Source organism: Abramis brama (genome assembly GCF_963993115.1).
Source record: "Abramis brama genome assembly, chromosome: 16".
NCBI lineage: Eukaryota > Metazoa > Chordata > Actinopteri > Cypriniformes > Leuciscidae > Abramis > Abramis brama.
In genome coordinates this window covers 11,474,819-11,496,680 of record NC_139978.1, presented here as the reverse complement: position 1 = coordinate 11,496,680, position 21,862 = coordinate 11,474,819, and the positions used below count along the sequence as shown (strand labels likewise).

General features: G+C 36.0%; 2 protein-coding genes across 5 annotated transcripts in view; both read left to right on the top strand.

Annotated features, from left to right (window-relative positions):
• adam9a (ADAM metallopeptidase domain 9a) overlaps positions 1 to 14,369 on the top strand; it is a 58,191-nt gene extending 43,822 nt beyond the window's left edge. Inside the window, exons 15-23 of one of the 2 annotated variants that reach the window (XM_084086837.1) lie at positions 2,401 to 2,506; positions 2,610 to 2,793; positions 6,632 to 6,712; positions 6,861 to 6,966; positions 7,827 to 7,968; positions 10,318 to 10,384; positions 10,869 to 10,898; positions 12,060 to 12,127; positions 12,791 to 14,369. In XM_084086837.1, coding sequence (XP_083942963.1) covers positions 2,401 to 2,506; positions 2,610 to 2,793; positions 6,632 to 6,712; positions 6,861 to 6,966; positions 7,827 to 7,968; positions 10,318 to 10,384; positions 10,869 to 10,898; positions 12,060 to 12,127; positions 12,791 to 12,851 — 845 coding nt within the window. In that variant the 3' untranslated portion in view covers positions 12,852 to 14,369. The remainder of the gene's footprint in view (positions 1 to 2,400; positions 2,507 to 2,609; positions 2,794 to 6,631; positions 6,713 to 6,860; positions 6,967 to 7,826; positions 7,969 to 10,317; positions 10,385 to 10,868; positions 10,899 to 12,059; positions 12,128 to 12,790) is intronic. The other variant, XM_084086838.1, reaches the window with a different exon arrangement.
• Positions 14,370 to 16,473: 2,104 nt separating this feature from the next.
• ogdha (oxoglutarate dehydrogenase a) overlaps positions 16,474 to 21,862 on the top strand; it is a 48,525-nt gene continuing 43,136 nt past the window's right edge. For all 3 annotated transcript variants that reach the window (XM_084087428.1, XM_084087427.1, XM_084087429.1), the window contains exons 1-2: positions 16,474 to 16,613; positions 18,497 to 18,906. In XM_084087428.1, the coding sequence (XP_083943554.1) occupies positions 18,682 to 18,906 (225 nt within the window). In that variant the 5' untranslated portion in view covers positions 16,474 to 16,613; positions 18,497 to 18,681. The remainder of the gene's footprint in view (positions 16,614 to 18,496; positions 18,907 to 21,862) is intronic.

The window sequence follows — 21,862 nt, the reverse complement described above, 5'->3', positions numbered from 1 at the left end:
TAGGCTACTCTGTACACAACCCACGGTTCAGCCGCGCGTGACAAACGCTGCCAGTGTGAAAGCAAAACGCGCGTGTCCTGCTCCTGCTCACCATACACACTGCTCCTGCGCTGCTTACGCTCTGCTAACGCGTGCAGTGTGAATAGGGTTGCCAACTGTTCCGTATAATACGGAATTGTTCCGTATTGAACTGATACGGAACGCACTTTGTTCTGTATTTTTGAGAATAAATTCAGTGCAAATCCATGACAGACACATTATAGCTTCTAATATAGCCTATGTCAGACAGACTATATGAACGAAGACATTTGTATGCTAAGAAAAAAAAAACCCTACGGTGCGGTAACAGATACTAATTTCTCCCCCTGTTTGTCTATGATCAGCGTTGCGTTTTTAACATCTTGGAACATCATCAGAATCAAAATTCTAAGGGAAGAACATCCCTTTTTTGCAGTGTGATCAGAAGTTACAGTAAAATATATTATTTCCGTCATTTCAGTCATTGTGAGTCACGTATCGTAGCAACGATGACGACAAGTGACAACAGTGGGAAATGTAAAAATGATAGCCTTTATATTTCACATCTACTTTGCTTTAGGCCTACTTTGCTATTCTATAAATATATAGGCCTAATAAGTTGTATTATAATACGCTATAATGTATGAAATATATTTATATAAATGTATCAATTAGTTTCCACAATATTCACCAGAAGTCATCATTTCAGGGGTTATTTTTCAAAATTTTCTTCCGTGGGGGCCAGGCACGACGTTAGTTTTCGGCGCACCCAAAACAAAAAAAATAAAAATAATAATAATAATAATAATAATCTTAATATATTCTAATTTTGTCAAGAATTATAAAAAATCGTCAATAAGCTCATAATTTGTACTAAAATAGTCTAAATGTTTAGTTTTAAAAAAGCTGGCTATGTCTATTTTGATGTTTCTGCGCAAGTTTAGCAGACAGTGGTTCGGGTTCGATCAGAGCTCGTGAGCGGAGAGCGCATTTCTGAATATTCCGCTCCGCTCACTCATTCCGCAGGGTTACTCGCTCAACCCAGAATGGCCTGCTGGATCGAAAATATGTGGAGGGCTGCCTCCGACTAATTTTTTTTTTTCTAGTCGACTAGTAGTTGTTCATTTAAGCCATTTGTGGACAAATCGCCCCTTTATATTAATTTAATTACTTAAATAGGCTGGTACAGGATAATAAGCGTTATGACCGCATGCATAAAGCTTGCCACAAAGAACCGGTTAAAGTAATGATTATGAATGTGTCTAAATTAGCAAGGAGACATTTATTTGTTTAGTAATAAACTGGTGTTTTCTGTGTCGCTGCAGAGAGAAATGCACATTTCATATGGATAATCAGAGAGTAGCCTATTTATTTTGGTTTGAATATTTTCGTTTAAAAGTAGACATTTCAAGCTTTCTGTAATAGATAGCCTATATTTCTCAAATCTGTGAGGCACAAGCTGAGTTTCGGCACCCTCCAGTTCACGTGCAATTCAAGTTGTGCTGCTTGGCGCCTTATTACATTGCCTGCTATATATTTGCTTCTTATTTAATAAATACGGGCAATTTGTTGATAAAACATTGATCAAAATTAAGATACAATTTATACAAAACGAAAATCTTTTAAAAAGAGTTTTCTACAAAACAAAACTTAATGAAGTCGTCAAAATCATGTTTTACCAAAAACAGCGCCGTTGCTAGGAGGGCGCCAGCGCCTCTGCCTTTCAGCGCCTCTGCCTTTCAGCGCCTCTGCCTCGCGAGTGGATGATAGCCCTGAAGACGCCTAGCAAAGGTATACCTTTAGTGGTAGTATACCTTCAGTTAAGTTATACCTACCTTAAGAGTCTTCGTAGTGCGCTAAGAGACAACGTTATCGGAAACGCAGCCCAGGTATGATGCGTAATGGAGATTCCAAAGCGCTCTTCTTTGGTCAGAACCATGGAGAGCGATCGTGGATATAGGTCGTCCTATGCACCGAAACTTTTAACAATGCAACAAAAATTTTAAAGAACATCAAGCTATTAAAATCTATATTATGTATACGCACAGATAATATAACAGTAGGCTTTATTAGTCAATATTTTTTTATTAGTTTAAACAGTGATTGGATAACGTTTTTAATTTAACGTTTTTAAATTAAGGCCCACCCACTATTGGTCTGGCCCATCCAAAACTGGAATCCTGGCGCCGTGCCAGGTGGTGGTGGTGGTGGTTCATAGAATATGACAGAACTTGTGTTTTAAAGATAAACAGACACTGAATAATTCACTAAAAACTGGCCACGAGTCACAAGTTTGTTTAGTTTTTGTTTAACTAAAAATAAAAGAGAAAATAGAAGTGTATATTCTGTAAATGTAACCCATCTGTCTTTGCTTGTGTGTAGAGGCTAAAGCTGCTCCTGAGCTCTGTTTTAAGGATGTGAACTCTAAAGGTGATCGCTTTGGAAACTGTGGCTACCATTCCAGTGGATTTAAGAAGTGTGAAAGCAGGTACAGCACAAGATATACACCATTACAATTCAATTAAAATTCATACTCAGCAATTCAAATTCTGAAATTTTATAAAAACATACACACGCTCTCATTCTTTCAGGAACGCCATGTGCGGGAAGCTACAGTGTGAGAACGTTCAATCGTCAGTCATATTTGGCATCAAGCCATCAATCATCCAGACCCCCATCGCCGGCACTACCTGCTGGGGCGTGGATTTCCTCCTGGGCTCTGATGTACCTGATCCCGGCATGGTCAACGAGGGCACAAAGTGTGAAGCTAATAAGGTGACAGAGAAAAGGAACATTCAACATACAAAGTTTCTGCTTAAATTATGCACACAGATTGCCAAAATATGTTTGTTGAATTATTTAGCCACTTTCATGTATGTGCACATGTTCTCAGGGATTCTGCGGGTCTTAAAGTCCTAATTTGCCCTTACGCAATTTAAGGCCTTAAAAAGTTCTTAAAACAGAGCAGAAAGTCTTAAATTCTTAAAATCATGGCATTAAATGTTGCATGCATTGCAAAAACAATAAATATTTTCCTCAGTATTAAAGGGTTAGTTCACCCAAAAATGAAAATTCTGTCAGTAATTACTCACCCTCATGTTGTTTCAACCCCGTAAGACCTTCGTTCATCTTCGGAACACAAATTAAGATATTTTTTATTAAATCTGAGAGCTGGATCACTCCTCCATAGGCTTCTAAGACATTATAACTTGCTGGCCCAGAAAATGTATTAAAGACATCGTTAATATAGTCCAAGTGACTACAGTGGCTCAATCTTAAATTTATAAAGCGACGAGAATACTTTTTGTGCGCAAAAAAAATAAAAAAATAACTACTTTATTCCACTATTCATTTCCTTCTCTCTGGGCCTTGAGTTATTTCACGTAGTGTTTTAGCGCAGCGCGTCTGTGTTGCACGTCACATGCATCACACACATGACCAGTGTCGGCCAATAGTGAGCCTACGTGTGACGTACAACACAGACGCGCTGCGCAGTTATACTACGTGAAAAAACTCGAGGCCCAGAGAGAAGGAAATGAATAGTGGAATAAAGTCGTTATTTTTGTGTGTTTTTTGCGCACAAAAAGTATTCTCGTCACTTTATAAACTTAAAGGGATAGTTCACTTTAAAATGAAAATACTGTCATCATATACTCACCCTCATGTTGTTTCAAACCTGTATGAATTTCTTTCTTCTGCTGAACAGAAAGGAAGATATTTAGAAGAATGACAGTAACCAGACAGTTTCTGGGTCCCATTGACTTCCATAGTAGGAAAAAAATATACTATGGAAGTCAGTGGGACCCAGAAACTGTCTGGTTACTGACATTCTTCTAAATATCTTGCTTTCTGTTCAGCAGAAGAAAGAAATTCATACAGGTTTGAAACAACATGAGGGTGAGTATATGATGACAGACTTTTCATTTTAAAGTGAACTATTCCTTTAAGATTGAGCCACTGTAGTCACTTGGACTATATTAACGATGTCTTTAATACATTTTCTGGGCCAGCAAGTTATAATGTCTTAGAAGCCTATGGAGGAGTAAGACAGCTCTCAGATTTAATCAAAAATATCTTAATTTGTGTCTTACGGGGTTGGAACAACATGAGGGTGAGTAATTACTGACAGAATTTTCATTTTTGGGTGAACTAACCCTTTAATGTCCTGTTTTCCAATACAAATATCTAAACATCTTTGATATACATTTTCTTGAGATGCAAATTTAAGTCTTGAAAAATGTAACAAAATCAAGTGAGTTAATGCTTAAAAAAAGAACAAATACCTGTCAATGAGTTATCAAACTTTCCTTTGAGTTAAGTTGATTTTTCTGAGACCATTGGCAGATATTTGTTCTTGTTTTAATCATAAACTCACTTCATTTTGATCAATTTCAAAGAAAACAAGAATTCATATTTTTATTCAATTTTGTATCTAAATGCAATTTGATTTAAGATTGTTTAGACGTTTGCACTGAAAAAAAAAGGACAAAATTCTAAGGGAAGAACATCCCTTTTTTGCAGTGTGATCAGAAGTTACAGTAAAATATATTATTTCCATAATCTATTCCAGTGGATGGGAGCAGAGCGATTCAAGCTTCTTCTTCTTCTTCTGTGTGTGTGTGTGTGTGTGTAATGCAGACATTTACATTTAGATAACATATTGATGTATTGAGTTCCTTTCAAATTATTCCTTAAATTTTCTTTACTTGGTCTTATAAAGGTCTTTAAAAAGTCTTAAATTTAATTTTATAAAGCCTGCAGAAAAAAAGAAAAGTATTAGGATTATTCTTCAATTAAATGTTCTGCCCACTAGGATGATTTCTTTATTTTTCTCAAAGCAATCGTTCTTGCTTTAAAGGATGTATTGTAATAGATTTTATTGTGTCTCTTGAACTACGTATTGTTAACTTCTTGTGTAAATTAATGTTAAATATGCCAATATACTTTTTTCTGTATTTTCAGCTCATCTCCTACCCAGACTTTTAAACATTTTTCTCTCAATTATAAATATATAAAAACAAAAACAAATCATATTTTCATTCAATACTACTGCCATTACCATCATGCCAAGCATTGCAGAGAATAATCGAGTTTCTCCTCAAATATATTATATTTGGTACTGATGTAAATATGAAGTGACTAATGAGTGACAGTAAAAAATCTGAAATGTCATTAGTTTTATGATTTTTCCATAATGGTCAGACAGCAGCTTTATTTGTCATTACCAAACTGATCAGTACTTATAATTTTTCATTAAGAAACATCAGTTTGTTTTATATTAATTCTTTTTTTTTTTTTTATCAAAGTGTGTTGACTGCTAGTTAACTTGTTAGTATGCTCAAGGCTTCTCCATCTTTCTCTCCAAAAACTGACAAAACAAACATCATTCACTTCAAAGGATAGTTCACCCCAAAATTGAAATTCTGTCATCATTTACTTACCCTCAAGTTGTTCACTTGTTCACCCTCAAAGAGCAAAGAAAACAAACTACAAAAGAACAAAGACAAATTATTTTCAGGTAGAAAAACATTTCATACTAGAAATACTACATAAAATGTATAATCAAATGTATAAAGAACAATGCAGTCTTTACTGTGCTAATTTAAACATACATGTATTAAGTTACAAAAGATATTATAGTTACAAAAGTGATTCAGTCAAGAGCAGTGAGAGTTCTCAAGCACTCTGTCGCACATCTCTGACAGCTCTCCTTGAAAGCACGCGTATATACAGAAATTAGTTCTCTTTCGCTGCATGCTGCACTTCAACTGTTTAAAATCAATTGTTTTTAAAGTGCAGTGCCTAAAAACGCATGCAAACGAAAAGCTTTCGTGACCGCCCAGCACAGCAATGTCACATGAGCATAACCACGATAGAGATGATAGTCCAAAATCTCTAACGGTTGACAAACTGTATTCTATATTCTTTAAAGAATATGGGTAAAGTCTAGGTTACTAATATAACCCCTGTTCCCTGAAAGGGGGACCTGCAGGCATTTTCAGTCAACGAATCGTGCCTGGAATTCGGGCCGGCCAATTTCAATCCTGAGAATCTTAAGCTCTACTGACGCATCGCGTCCTCGAACCACACACCCCTGCCGGCTGGCGATAAGAGAGAGGTATGAGAGTGGCAAGGCACAGCGTAGTGGGATGGATGCCTTTGACGATGAGCAAACTGAGGGGCAGCTCACAATGGTTTGGTAGCACGTCGGAGCAGGCTCTTGATTGCCTCAGCCTGCTTCTGGACTGCCGAGAACTGCTGGGCACAGTCCTCGACATTGTCGCCGAAAAGGCCACCTTGTGAGCATCAAGAAAGCGCGCTTTGTATTCAAGAATATCTTCTTTTGTGTTCAGCAGAAGAAAGAATTTCATATAGGTTTAGAACAACTTGAAGGTGAATAAATTGAGTGATTAAAACAGAATTTTCATTTTTGGGTGAACTATCCAAACACATTTGAAAGAATCCACTTGAGGGCTGACCGAGGGCATGATCAGATGTTTTTTCCATGACAAAACATAGTTTGAAATAAGTTTTTTTTTCTCTCCAAAATTTCATCCGCACACTGTATTTTTTTGACTTCGGAAAAACAAAACTCTTATTATTTGTATTGCAGATTTGTCTGAATTTTGAGTGCAAAAGTGCAGACGTGCTGAATTATGACTGTGACGTTGAAAAGAAATGCCATGGCCATGGGGTACGTATGCATACACTACCCACAATTCAATGCCACCATTTGAAATACACGTATTTAACCGTCTGTTTTTTAAATCCTAATCCTAAATACCTAGAGTTCTACATCTTTGTAAAATGTGTGCTGAGTGTTTGTGCTTGACTACTTTAAGGTGTGTAACAGCAATAAAAACTGCCACTGTGATTATGGCTGGGCTCCTCCATTCTGTGAGACCTCTGGTTATGGAGGAAGCATCGAAAGCGGCCCCACCTGGGATGGTAAGGCTGCTTAACGGCACAGCTAGAGCTTCACAAAGGATTATCAGTACCTTTAACTCGTGTCATCTGTAAATGTGATTAATAGTGGTGTCGATTGATTAAATTTTTTTTTACTAATTAATCACTTTTCTGTAATCTCACCTATTAAAGTTTTTCATATGTTTTTATATTGTAATACTGTCAATCTCTAAAATAATGTAGAAACAACATAAAGACGGTATGTTTAAAATATTTTTTTAATAGCGTCTTTTTACTAAGCACGATGAATTAAGGCCAGTATCACTGATACTGATGACTCTATTAAATGTTTGATAGCTTGACATGCTTGAGCTTCCGTTTATCACAACTGATGTGAGTTGATGAATGTTTATATGTGAATTAAAGCCTAAATTCAATCTGTTTATCATATAAAGCGATCGTGTCTCTTCAGAAAGTTTTGGACCAAACCGCTCAAATTTGGATTACTTTTACAATCTCTTTATTAACTTTTTGAAGTGTCAAAGTGATAATTGCATAGCTGTCTATGGAGGGACAGAAAGCTCTCAGATTTCATCAAAAATATCTCAGTGCGGCACCGGCACACTGTCTGGAGTGGCATTCTGTGCACGCGTTTCGGGTGTTTTTTGACAGAGAGCCGCTTCACAAACAGTACAGAGTTGAGTTTTTTTTGTTTTGTTTTTTTGTCTTATTGTGCTTGAATGGCGTTAATTGCATTAAATGTTTTTAATGTGTTAAACTGAAGAAAAAAAGTTTAATTTTGACAGCCCTAGTGATTACCTCAAATTAAATCTCTCTCTCTCTCTCTCTCTCTCTCTCTCTCTCTCTCTCTCTCTCTCTCTCTCTCTCTCTCACTCACTCAGATAAAGATACTTCCACAAGGGATGGTCTTCTTGTGTTCTTTTTCCTTGTTCTTCCTCTTCTGGCATTGGGCTTATTCGTGTTCTTCAAGAGGAATGAGCTGAAGCAACGTTTTTTAAGAAAGAAACGCTCTCAGGGTTATGAGTGAGTATAAAGAGTGATATATATATATATATATATATATATATATATATATATATATATATACTCAACATTTTACTGCACTGTTATGATGTCATCAACTCTGAACAAACCCAGTATGTTGTTTAAATGATAACTGATAATGAACTGTTGAATAACTGAAATTAGTGCATGCCCTAAGTTGAAAATTAAATTAAATTATTTGTATTATTCTGATCATTTGTTATGGTACTATCTGTCATGCATAATCAATAACTTAAGACAAGGTGAATAGCAAAATAATTAATTAATAAAAAGCTAGTAATTAAGAGTTAACTCAGTTAATAATGAATTTACAATAAAATACAATAAAAATAAAACACAAAAAATATATATTTTAATATAAAAATAAATATTTTGTTTACCTGCATGTCATGTGACCATTAACCGGCATCAGAGAAACCATGAAAATAGAAATATGTTGTTAAATTATTCATATATTCATTTTAAATTGTGAGAAGTACTTCAAGTAAATGTTTTAGGTCAAAGGGTTTGGCTCCCAATCACAATCAAGCATTCAACAGTGCTACAGTGTAACAGCAAATATTTAAAAGGCATATCAAAAACAATTCCAATATGTCCAAAGAATTGTGATGTATATTTAAAGTGCCTCTATTTTGCATGCTTTTTTGGATATTACCTTTCATGTGTGCTCAATAAATGTCGTTATTGTCTCCCAAAGAAAGAACTGATTCTGAACTGCCTGAAACGAGTCGTCAATAATTCCAGTCTTAATACCTGCACGAACCTACGTAGGATTGTAATGCATTTGCATAATGCTCTTCATTGGCTGCCCGTGAACAACATCTACTTTGACCCGCCCTCAAACACTGTAGTTGTTGTTAAGGCCTAGAAGAGTTTGGTTTGTCTATTTGTAAAAAAGACGCTATTTTATGCGATGTGAAAGGAAATCCACTTAGCATGCACTTCCAAAGGATAAGGGCTCGGGCTCAAATTTAGTCTGTAAAACCGATGCCATCGTTACTGTTCGTTAGTCTGGCTATAGTATCACCAGACCAAGCTCAATCTTCTTTTAAGATTGAACATTATTCTGGAGAGTCTGCTCTGTATTTTCTACTGCACAAGAGGCATGATCAACGGGCATAGTTCAAATGACTCTGTACGCAATTGGATAGTCCTTCAACCAATCAGACCAACGATCCAGGTGGCGTACTTTGCAGCGAAAACTCCAGGCAGGAAACGTGTGAACAAACGTGTTGGTTTGGAGCATTGATCAGCGGTTTGCAGAAGGAGCAATGGTATCGAGCGATTTTTGCAGGTTGTGCAAAAAAAAACATGAAAGTAAGTGGTATTAACCATAGATATCATATAATAAAGGCTAGATGTCTCGTCAACGCTGCTGGCCAATGGAGGTCGACGTCCGAAAACGGCGGCCATCTTGCCACAGGGAGCTCGCTCACTTGTAACATGGTGCATGTACTTTTAAATAACCATAACTTGCTCAATTTTCTACCGATTTTCAAACGGTTTGATTTGTTATAAACGTCAGAGATGTAGTTATGACACTGCATACATATGAATAATTATAACAATGGACTTCCATATGAAAGAAATATAGCCACGTTAATAACGTTTGTAAGAAACCGTTTGTAAATCCGTCAAGATTTCAGCGAGATAAGAGGATTTGTGTGCGTGCTGATCACTCACCTTAATTCACAGCTTCCCTGTGGCAAGATGGCCGCCGATGATGCCGGAAGTGACTATCCTTATATGGATATCTATGGTATTAACACCCACTCGAGCGATTTGTTTGATTTGTAACGGAAGCAGGATAGAAGAATGTACAGGTTTCCAGCCTGAGCTTAAGGGCGAAATCAAATCGCCGGCAGATCGGGCTAGGTTTACCCAAGTCTAACTGTTCGTACCACTGTGTATACAAGTGCTGAAGAAGCCTCCGGACACGCTGTAAGTGGTAGACCAATCACAACAGACTTTCCTTGTTTCCGTCTGACCAATCAGAGCAGGCTCACAGAAAAGAATGGGTTTAGAGTGACTGAATCCTTTATTAAACCGTTCAATACATTGTGAGAAAACAGGTCAAATGTATTGGGTATATGCAATGTATATTATAAGAAAATGTGTTTTTTTTTTTGTACCTTAGATGCAGGTAAACCTACTGTAGGAGACCTCCAAAACTAATTTAGAAACCTTAAAATAGCATAATGGGGCACTTTAAATGTTTTTTTTGTTTGTTTGTTTTTTGATGAAATGTATTAAATTATGTTTAGTGTGTTCAATATAACCTACTTTTTTTTTTTAATATTGATCAGCATTCTTTGTTTGTTTCCTCAGAGCTGACAGCAGACCGCAGGCTCCTGTGTCCCAGCGGGGAAACCCCAATCGTATAGTAAAGGATGGGGTGAGTGAGCAACACTACATTTCACTGACTACCATACTTCCGATGATTAATTCACTAAATGTAGTGCTATTGTGAATCTAACATGTGTAATTAACCTATAGTACTGTACCTTTTTGTATTTTTTTTCCCAGTATATGTGCCTGAGCATAACACAACTTTACAAATGCCCACTAAATGCCTGAGTAATAACAATGCAACAGAAACTTAACTAGCCAGTAAATTAGTTCATTACTGTGTGAAGAGGAAAAACAAGTTTGAAACCTTCCCAGTTAAACAAAACATTACCATTGCATTTCCAGTTCTTTCTATTTGAAAAGAACAATTCATGGGAAGTTAACCAAGTTGAAAGAACAGGTTCATGAGAAATCGTCTGTCCTTCACATTTAACTGAAGTCATTAAATGTTACATCTCAGTTCTAAACAATAGTCTGCTGATATAAAGATAATGACCAAGCTCCTCTTTTTTCTCTCTTCTTTGATAAAGCACCAGGCTCAGTTATTGCCACCAGAGGAGGTAAATAACTGTATACAATTTATTTAAGAGGGTTTTTACTGTACTTATACTGTGGGCCATCTCTGTTGCTGTTGCATTTAAACATACCCTTTTTGCTTCTCTGCATTGTTTCTAACCTTTCTTTCTCTCCTTACACTTTGTCTTTTGTAAGAAAGAACCATCTTGCACATTCATTTAATTAAATAATTCATTATTAAATAATTTAAATAAATTAAATAATTCAAAATATTTCAATACATTAAATAATCATTATAGTAATAATAATAATATATTTGATTTACATCTACTAACCCTGACTTGATTTATACGTTAACCAAATTAATTCTCACTTCAGCACTTCAGGATTTTTTTTCAGAGCTTTATTTTTTTCAGACATTAATTAATATGCAAAAGAATGTACTATACCAGGGATTCTCAACTCTGGCCTTTAAGGTCCAGTTTCCTGCAGAGTTTAGCTCCAACCGTAATCTAGCTCACCATTTTATAACTTTCTAGTAATCCTAAACATAGATATATAAATACATAGACGCCTCATTGGCCGCTTTGGCCCATTGCAGCGATACGTCTGCCATATCGTCTGCAAGAGAAAGACAAGGCATGTGTACATGCAGTAAATTGGATTCGACATTTATTATGGTGATATGAGGACTGTTTTAAGTTCACTTAAGATTTTGAAGCCTAATAAATGTTAAAATAAAAACTGATAGCTTTCGATTACACTGTAATGTTGAATGGCTATAATTAATGTTAAAAGAAATTATTTTCATCGAGACATCAGTAGCAGTATTAGTATCAGCCTTCATTCATTTGGAGATTAACTGTGAAATTTCTACATTATAAAATATATAAAAAATATGTGTGTGTATATATATATATGTGTGTGTGTGTGTGTGTGTGTGTGTGTGTGTGTGTTTATATATGTGTGTGGTGTATTTGCTTGTTTTTAGCAATATTTATTAAAACAGACTAATGGTAATTAAATGAGTCCTAAATGCTTAGTTTTATGTGATTTTATTTTGTTGTGATAGCTATTATGTCACTGAACTCAGATAACTGAGATGTTTATTAATTAACTCTTATGTAGTTCAGTTCATTTATTCCTAAGTAACCCATCATGCAAATGTTTGTGCAGTAGTAACAGGAGTTTCTGTCTCTTTGCAGGTGGTTCAGACTAATAAATCAGCCTCTGTGCCATCTTACGCCACCAGACCGCCACCACCATTTGCACGGTAATAATATACAGTACAAAAGTTTGGGTTTGCAATTTGTTTTTAAAGAAATTAATACGTTTATTTATTCAGTAAGGATGCATTAATTTGACAGTAAAGACTATCAGAATCTTACAAAAGATTTCTATTTCAAATAAATGCTGTTCTTTTGAACTTTCTACTCATCAAAGAATCCTGAAAAAACATTGAGTAATTAAGTAAAATATTAAGCCGAACAACTGTTTTTAACATTAATAATAATAATAAAAAAAAGATTGAGCAGCAAATCAGCATATTAGTAACGCCTGCTAAAAATTCATCTTTGCCATCACAGAAATAAATTACATCGTAAAATAAATAAAAATAGCAAATAGTTATTTTAAATAATAATAATATTTCACAATATTGCTTTTTTACTGAATTTTTTTATCAAATAAATACAGCCTCAATGAGCATAAGAGACTTCTTTTGAAAACAAAAAAATCTTATTGACCCCAAACTTTTGAATGGAAGTGTAATGCATTCCAAAACACAGTGAGCTGCCTACTTAGACAGCTGTCTTTTAAAGCAGCCTGATTTGTATGTTCTACACATGCAGCAACATTTTGAAAGCATAATATGTTCATAAATGTTTTAAGAGAGCTTATTTCTGACCGTCACCTACCCTCTGTCCACTCTCCACAGACCACCTGCTCCTAACCAACAACTAATGCCTCAAAGACCAGCGCCTGCACCCCCAGTATAACACAACACACAGACTGACAGTTGTATTTCTGTCTGGGATGGACAGGCCAAGTGTGAAATGTGCAGTGGGAGGAGTCAAGGAGGAATCAGGTGGTTGCTCCCCCACTTATTCTCCCCTGTCCTTCTGTAAACAGCTGTCAACTGTCAATCAAACTGAGAGACGGTCAATATTGCGAAAGGAACCTCTACTCGCAATACATCACAGTGTACATGATGGGAGCGAGAGAACAATTTAGCCAATTAAACGCTTCCCACCTGTCAAGTGACAAAAGATGCCTATGGCAATAGACCGATCTCCTTAAATGTTATGATTCTTATGTGCTATATAGGACCACTGCGACTTATTGCACTTCAGTAATATTCACTGTTTATTGCAGGAATGTACAGAGACCCTTTTATTATAGGCTGGCTTTCCTCCCCCTCCACTTTTTGGTGCAAAATGTATTCTGTACACCACAGTCAATCATTGTTCCAAAAAAATGTGTTATATGTTAAGGACAAGGACAAAGAAATAATTTAGTTAATAGGCATCCCTAACATTTTACAAGGTTTTCAAGTCATTAGTAATATCTAAATGGCCCGTGGTAACTGCAAATCATTCTCTTTGCACTGTGATGCATAATATTCATATTATAAATAATTTAGGTTTTGCAATACTGGAGTGCAAGACAAGAAACAAAATACATAAAGTAATTTTGTTCATTTTATCATTTGATTCAGTGATTTAAAACTACTATTTTACCATTTATATATAGTTTTATTTGCATACTTTTATTTATATGTAACTTTTATAGAAAATCTATTTTTTACTTTATTTGCCAAGTGAAATTCTGTCCGCAATGAGGCAAAAATCAGGTAAACATGAATACTTGGTTTTGAAAATGGCTAATTCCTAAAACTTAATGATTGACGCTTTTTTTTTTTTTTTGGTGGTGGTTAACATAATTTTTGTTGTTGTTGTTGCAAAATACAAACAACAGTAACAATGAAAACAAAGTCAAAGCTTTTCTCCTATCATTTTTAAGGGCTACATGACTTTATGCATGATAACACTATGCGATAAATTAAATATTTCTTCCTTTATGAAACTGATAAAAAAGAACAAAAAAGACTATTTTGTCTGCATGTTTCATAGACTTCTTTCTTTGTGATGACCGTCATACCACATGGGGTACAGTATGTGTACAAAGTCATGCAAACAAACACACACAAACAACTGTAACATGTCTGTTGTAGACGACGTTTAGACAGTATCCTCACACTAGGACATTTCCATCATAGCAAAATCAGTAAGTGCCATACATTTCATGTCTGATAAGTGTTATTTTACATGTGTATGATTAACTGAATGAATGATGGACACAACAACCCACCCCTCACACACTGCATTTCCATTCGAAGCAGTTGTGGATTGTTGATGTTTTATGGATAAAAGATGGACTTATTTTGGACTACCTACAGTGTAATGTGGACGATGGTTTTTGCATATGAAAATAAAAAAACACTGGTTTGTTTTTAATGATGATGTGAGGTGCATTTTAAACACAAGTTGCACAGCATTCTTTTCAGTGAATCAGTGTCATGAACAACTCTGCCCAGGTGATTGAACATTTATGATGTAAATGTAAGCCAATTGCTATTGAACATTAAAAAAAAAATGTAGTCGTAAATGCTGGTGGTACCATTTAGCAGAAAATACTTCTTATTTTCAGTGTTATTTTAGTATTTTTATAAACGATTCGAGTATTTAGTAATGTTTTGAATTAGCTTTTAATTTTTTCAATTTTGTTTTCATTTTAGTTTAAGTTTTAGCAATTTTGTTGTGAATTTGTTATTTTTATCATTTCTATTTCTATTTTTCTTTAATTAATTTATAGTTTTAGTAATTTTAGTACTTCAACTTAAACTTATTTCAGTTATGTGCCAACATTTCAGATTTTAAAGTTTACATTTTTATCTAATTTTGTTTTTCTTTTCTTTTTTTGATGTCAGCTTTATTTCAATTAAATTATTTAATTTAGCTGATTTATGAAAACGCCAAGGAGCTCTAAAAGACAGAGACGTGTGCGACAAAACTATATTTCCCACAATTCTCTAACGCACGAGAATTCTTTGCTCATTCATATCAAAGAGTATAGAAGTACCAAGAGGCGAAACTCAATAGAACGTTCCATTGCAACAAACTCACCCATGCGCAGAGCTGCAGCTCCGCCATCTTGGACTGAACGCAACACAGCTGTCATAGAATTGAACGATACCGGTTCAAATTCAAAAGCGGTTAAATTAACTAAAAAGTAGTTTCTAGTTTTTAATATCTCTAGAGCAGACATATCCCATGTCTCCCGGAAGATCCGGGAGTCTCCCGCATATTGATAGCGGCTCCCTGATGCCCGCAAATTAGCTAAAATCACCCGGAATCTAAAGCGAGCGAGCAAGAGCGCGCAGCTCCAAACCGTGTAACGTTAGAGCACACGGCAGAAAGGGTGAGGAAGCGAAATATCAACATATCAACCTAAAATGTGGAACACAATTTGTTCAGATTTTTTGCTTTCATTTTCTTGCAGTTCTAGAGTAAAATATATTTTGTAATATATATATTTATATAAAATATAAATAATTATATTTTAAATTTGTACATTAATAAACTCAAACTTGCATAACTTTTTTCTGTTTCACTTTCATAATTTATTTCACTTCAACAATAATCTGACAAATTAAAACAAGACCAACCATAGGTCTAAATTCCAAAGCATTCTTGAATTACAACCATTTAAGTTTGGATAGTGATTTTCATGTTTATGCGAAAAAAAGGTGACACTAGTTAAAGGGTTAATTTAGTGATAACAATGAATTAATAAAGCGGTCATTTGCCAGGTTAGGTTCATATCTCTGAAAGTATGCGATTTAAAAAGCCCATTTCGAGTCTTGACAATTTCGACCAAATACATAACATTAGCAAACTGTTACTGCGGTTATGGGATAGCTTACATAACGTTACAGCACCTGTTATCGTTGACGTTAGATCACTTTAAAGTTAATAAAAACCTTTTCTACTTTACCTCTCTGGATCTTTGGGGAATCTATGAAATGCTAGTTGATTGTTTGTACACTGGTAGTTGTTGCAGTTGATGGCAGAACACTGTTTTCTTTGTTTCCAATTATTTCCAGACATAATGTTAATGCTGTACAGTAGTTGTGCTAACGGTAAAGCCGTTGGTTCAGTCCAAAATGGCGGCCGCGCTACCGAAGCGCCACCTAGTGGCTGTTGTCAAAACTGCAACGGAGTTTCGCCTCTTGTTACTTCTATACTCTTTGTTCATATTAGGGCAAAATGTTTCCTGTCCATATGGAGTTTTAAATTGTCCATTTTACTCTAACCAAAACCACTTGATGATCACATCACGTCGGAAGTAGGAACTGATAAGAAGCGCTAGAAAACAGCATTACTTTAACAGTTAAATAGTTTTTTTTTTTTTTAAACGCGCTAATGCGTTTCCAGTCAAGAGATGTAAAAGATTTTGAATATTGTTTAATGTAAATGTAAATTATATTTATGATTTGCGGATGTCACATGATGGAGAAAATAAATTATTTCGCGGCTTCGCGCTAAACCTAGAAGTGACGTCCTAAAGCGGCTGACGTTCTTCATGACGGAGCTGCTGTTCTAGTAGTGTCGACTGTCACTCTCGTGAGCAGCGCAGGGGTCAGTTGGAGCCGCTACCACCTCCGGTACACGACCAGTTTACAACAGCTGTCGGAACAAGTAAGTTTTTTGTGTGTTGTGTGTCTTCCATCTGCCGTTAAAGGGAGATTTAATGACATCGTCGGCAAAAACCGTACGAAGAGGCGCGTTCCTCATTTCATCTTTTTTAGCATGGCTGCTTGCTCTTGTTTGGTGTGGCACAAAGTTAACTGATATTTGAGGACATAAGTTGGTATTTATGCAGGACACTTAACGTTAACTGTCCAGTTACAGAACTGCGTGCCTTAACCGACCTTAATTAGCTCATTATTGTTGCTAGGTCAAGGTTTTGTGATTCACAAGGGAAATACGTAGGGTTTGTGTCTTTATTCATTAAACAAATGCATTAAACAAAACAAAAATTAGCAACCTAGTAATAAGTTGAAATTGCATGATTGAACTCCAAGTATCGGCCTCCAATTTGATGGTTAGCATGGGCTGCTAATATTATCATAAGAACCATGTTTAGAGAAAGGACATAATGATTGACACTCCGTGTCTCCAATAGCCTTCCACTAAGCATGACTGGTGGGTGGAGTTAGGAGTCTCCGGCCAATGGCGCTCTGAAACGCCTCAGTAGGCGGGTGTAGTTGAGTGACTCATCAGTGAAGGGGAGTGGAATGTGGATGCAAGGTCAAAACAGAGGCGTGTGGAGGGAGAGAAGGGTCCATGTTTATTTCAACCACATGGTCATATTAGTTTCATTTTAGCGGAAAAGGACACCGATATCCATTATTATTTTGTTAAAGTAGAGTATAGTTCAGTTTATTACAGTAACAACGGATCTGATTTATTTCTTATGTAGGAAGGAAAGGCAATGCTTTGTCAAAATGTTAAGAAAAAACTATTCGCAAAGTTGCATATTGTGATGAAAAATATTAAGTTAATGATGCCAGAAATGCTCGTCTAGCTATAAAATAAGTCAATTGTTGTGGGGTTCAAGGGTTTGCAGCGTAACATGAATGAAATGTTATGGAATGTTTTTTTTACACATGTGGTTTACTTTCTACAATCAAAATGTGACTTATAAATAACACGCTTTTGCATATCAGATTGCCATGTGATTAATTCTGTCTTTTTTACCCGCAAATAGTTTGTAGTGTGTTATGTGGGTGATTAAAATAGACTCACCTTTGACCCCCATTTCTCTGTGTGCATTAGTAAAGATGTTAATTTCTATTTGCAACGAAAGAGGTCAAGTAACCAGCATCAAAAGTTTTTGTAACCTCATTACATCAGTGTTATGCGAGTTAGGCTCCTGTTGATTGGCAAAGCAGCAGTTGGGTGAAAAATCAATTCAAACTTCACTTAATTGTTTCATCATTCGATAAACACTACATATAGTTATGATTGATACACATCCAGGATATGCACACGTAAGGACCATTTTAAACAATAAACTGACACAAATACATATAAATATGTGTCATTCAACATGCAATAACTTTGAACGGTCCTTCTACTCCAAACATTTAAACACTGGGTCGGTACTTCCGACTACGTCACATGTGACCTTTCAAACGTGATGACGTTCTCAAAAATAAGGTTCTTTTGGAGCTCTTATCATGAGCTTGACTATCTCTTTGACCTTTGTCTGGGCTCTGGAGGTGACCATTGTGCCATGGAAAGTACTAAACTGCATAAACAGATATGAAAGATTACGTTCTTAGCTGTATGAATATGTTTTGTCTTGATGATGATTGCAGCTACTGTTGTACTTATAATATATAAACTGTTTGTTTTGCTTTTGCACTTAAAAATCTCATCAAAGCCTCCATGTCATACCCAGGGTAGAAACTTCCAAACAGCATAGGAATATCTATCAAATCTATTTGTCTTTAAATTGCTGAGATAAACTGCACATTTTAATGCTCCTCTGATTTACTTTTCTGTTTTTCTTCCAGAGTGCAAAACGCCAATAGGAGTAAAAAGGTCAAGGGCTTTTGGAACGTGTCCATTCTTCCCCAGGAAATTAAAACACATTTTCCGTTTTGGGCTAAAGAAGGAGGTGACACTTCTCTTTTCTGTTGTGGCACTGGGGACATCCAGGAACTCGTGAGTGTGGGTGGTGTTCGTTCAATAGACTGCGATGCACCGCTTAAGGACTTGTGCGGCACGGCTCCGGCCAATCACTGCCTCTCAGACTGCTAAAAAATTTTCACAACAGAGGCCAGCATCCACCCCTAGGACGTTTCAGCCATTCAGGTGCTACACTGCACCGGTGGCTGCAGAGCCGTTTCTGAATGGGACGAGCTCCAACTATGTCGAGGAGATGTACTATGCATGGTTGGAGAATCCCAAGAGTGTGCACAAGGTAAGAGGCAAAGGACGTACTGTTGGATGATGTGAAGAGACCTCTCTGTTGTCTTGTCCATTCTCAAACTAAAGTTTTGGGTCTTGGGTGTTTGCATAAAAATGGCAAAAAAAACATCTTAATCCAGGTATACACTGAATTTCCATCTGTCTACAGATGCTGGGTAGCAACTTGTGTCTCTTAGATCACATTACTGGGATCCCTGGTTGTATTTTTAGAGCAGTCATGGGAGTGTGTCGGTTCCAGGACATACTGACACACAGCTGATTCATTATGGGCATTTAGTTGTTTTAACCCTCTGCACTTCTAATGAGGTTTTATGTAATAAACCTCAGTTATAATAACCACCTTAAGTTCAAAAGTGAGTACAAGGTCCAGACTCCAGAGTATCTTGAGTTAATGTTTTGCTCACCGTCCTGTGGATGGATATTTCCGCCCATCCCTCAGGCAATTACGTTTTGGCCATCTAGATCAGATATTTTCTTCAGGTTTTGAAGGAAGGGTACAGCCCCACCAGTTGCTACATTGCTATGGTTACTTGATCTGAATTCCCCCACTTACTTTTATTTAGTGTAATGGTTGCTAACCTTAAACTGCCTTTTAAGCATAAATATAAAATTATTGTTTGCACTTAATAAGACTAAGAATAAACTGTTCTTTATTTTTGTTATTTATACTGTTTTTATTTCTATGTTCAATTTCTGTAAAGGAGTTAAATTAGGAGGTCACAAAGCCTCAGTCAGAAGTTCTGGAAGCTCATAATTCATGTACAGTAAGGTCTGAAGAGACTCTTGTGAAATCATACAGGAGAAAAGCCAGTCAGTTGAGTTTGTGGCAAAACCTTTTACAGTGCTGGTATATTGTCGTCTTTCAATGCATTTGATAAATTATACTCATAAAGTAGAACTGAAATGACATTCATTACAAGATTATTAGTTAAAACATTTCAAAATGCACCCGCAGACTATTTTTCCAGGCATGAATTTTGTCATTGACGATTTCTATAAAATATTGTGCAAAAATCTTGTCTCGTTCTCGTGAACCCAATCTCAATGTATCCCAAAATTATATGAATTTTTTAAAAATACTGGAATACCAGTGTGTAGCTGAAACAATTGCTGTATCTTTTCAATGGCAACGACCAGCAATATGAAATGTTTTGAGAGGGAACCTTTGTTAACCGCATTCCCTTCTTACTAGTGTTTATAACTTTAGAACAACAATAATAACCCACAAAACTTACTCTCTTTAACATGGCAAATATCATGCAGTGACCTATTATGACAGACCCCACAGAATCCAGTCACAAATGGAACATAATGTTGAATGTCATGGGGTTTGTCTCAATCAGCTTCCGAGGTCATGAATCAGTATATCGTGTACACGAATTTGGGCACTGGTAAGGACTGTAAGGACCCTGGTTCACTACACATTGTGACACTGATTACTCTATTTCCGGCGACATGGCAATGTCCTCATTGTACAACATCACAACTGGTATTTATGAATAACAGCAGAACTGGGATCTTTCTGACATTATTTTTTTATGTTATTTAAAGTGCATTATGATACATATTTAACTTATTACTAGGGATGTAACCAGGGCTTGACTTTAACTTTTTTTCTTCCTTTATTTTTGCTCACCATCCGCTGTGGCTAGTGGGTTTCCAAAGTTACTAGCCACTCAGCATTTTCACTGGCCACAATTTTGACATCAATAGCATGGGGAAAAACTGCCATATAGATATTTTTAATATTATCTCATAATTTGGCAGCAGGTATATTAGGCTGCTGTCAGTTTAAGACCTGACGCACGGATCCATTATACTGTTACACATGCGTTTTCTTTCTCAATTGTTTGTTCACTTAAAACATGACTGTTTACGTGAGTACTCACCCAAGACCGGCATTTTGAGATTTATTTTGTGTGTATTTGACTGTTTAAGCACAATAAGCAATGAAAAATAACTCAATTTAATACTAAGAGAGGTGGCTTTATGTGCACGCACTTAGGGTGTGAGCACAAAATGAGTAAAATTATGCGAAATACACGCAATCCCATGGCGAAATTCCATCCCTGTAACACTGGTTTGGTCACTGAACATGTTTTTTTTAGGTAAATGTTTTTATTGAGTCTTTCTGTGGTTGAACACTGATTGAGTGATTACATGTGACATAATACAGATTTTGGTAAGTTGTACTCTTTCTTTTAACATACCTTCAGATGTTCATTCATGTTATTTTGCGCTGTAACTGGTATTAAAGCAGAGGAGATGATCAGTTCACGTGCACTGCCGCTTCTCTTAAATTGAGCTGCGCTACAGCGATCTTTCACATCACATTAAACGGCGTGAAATCTGTATTTATTTTTTCAATTTCTTAATAAAATGGACTTAATTTGAAATCTAAAACTTTGTGCTTTGTTACTTTTGATATGAAACAAAGATGCGTGCTACAATGTTCAATTCATTCATCAACTGAAAACACGATAGACTAATCGATTCTTGGGATGTGAGAATCGATATTGGATCATACAAATGAATCGATTAAAATTAAGATTCTATTTTTTCTATATTTATATATATCGTGCAGCCATACTTGAAGTGCACACACAAATATTTAGGGACACAGCAACTTGTCAACACTGCCCCATGAAACGCTACTTTATATTACTCTGTAACAAGGTGGTAACATTGCTATTAAAACTCACAGCTTCATCGTTAGTAGAGAGACAAAGTACAGATGCAGGTAATACACGGTCGTTCCTACTGTATGTTTCCAGGGTCCTGTGTTCCCCAGATTTAAATTATTTTTTCTTGTTAGTGTTTGTTATTAATATGTACATTAGGGGTTTATGTTACATCCCTGGTGTGTTTAAATGTTTATTATATTATTTTAGTGTTACATGAGTTACCATGGTGGAGTTTTGTATTTGTGTGAATGACTCTGTACCTTC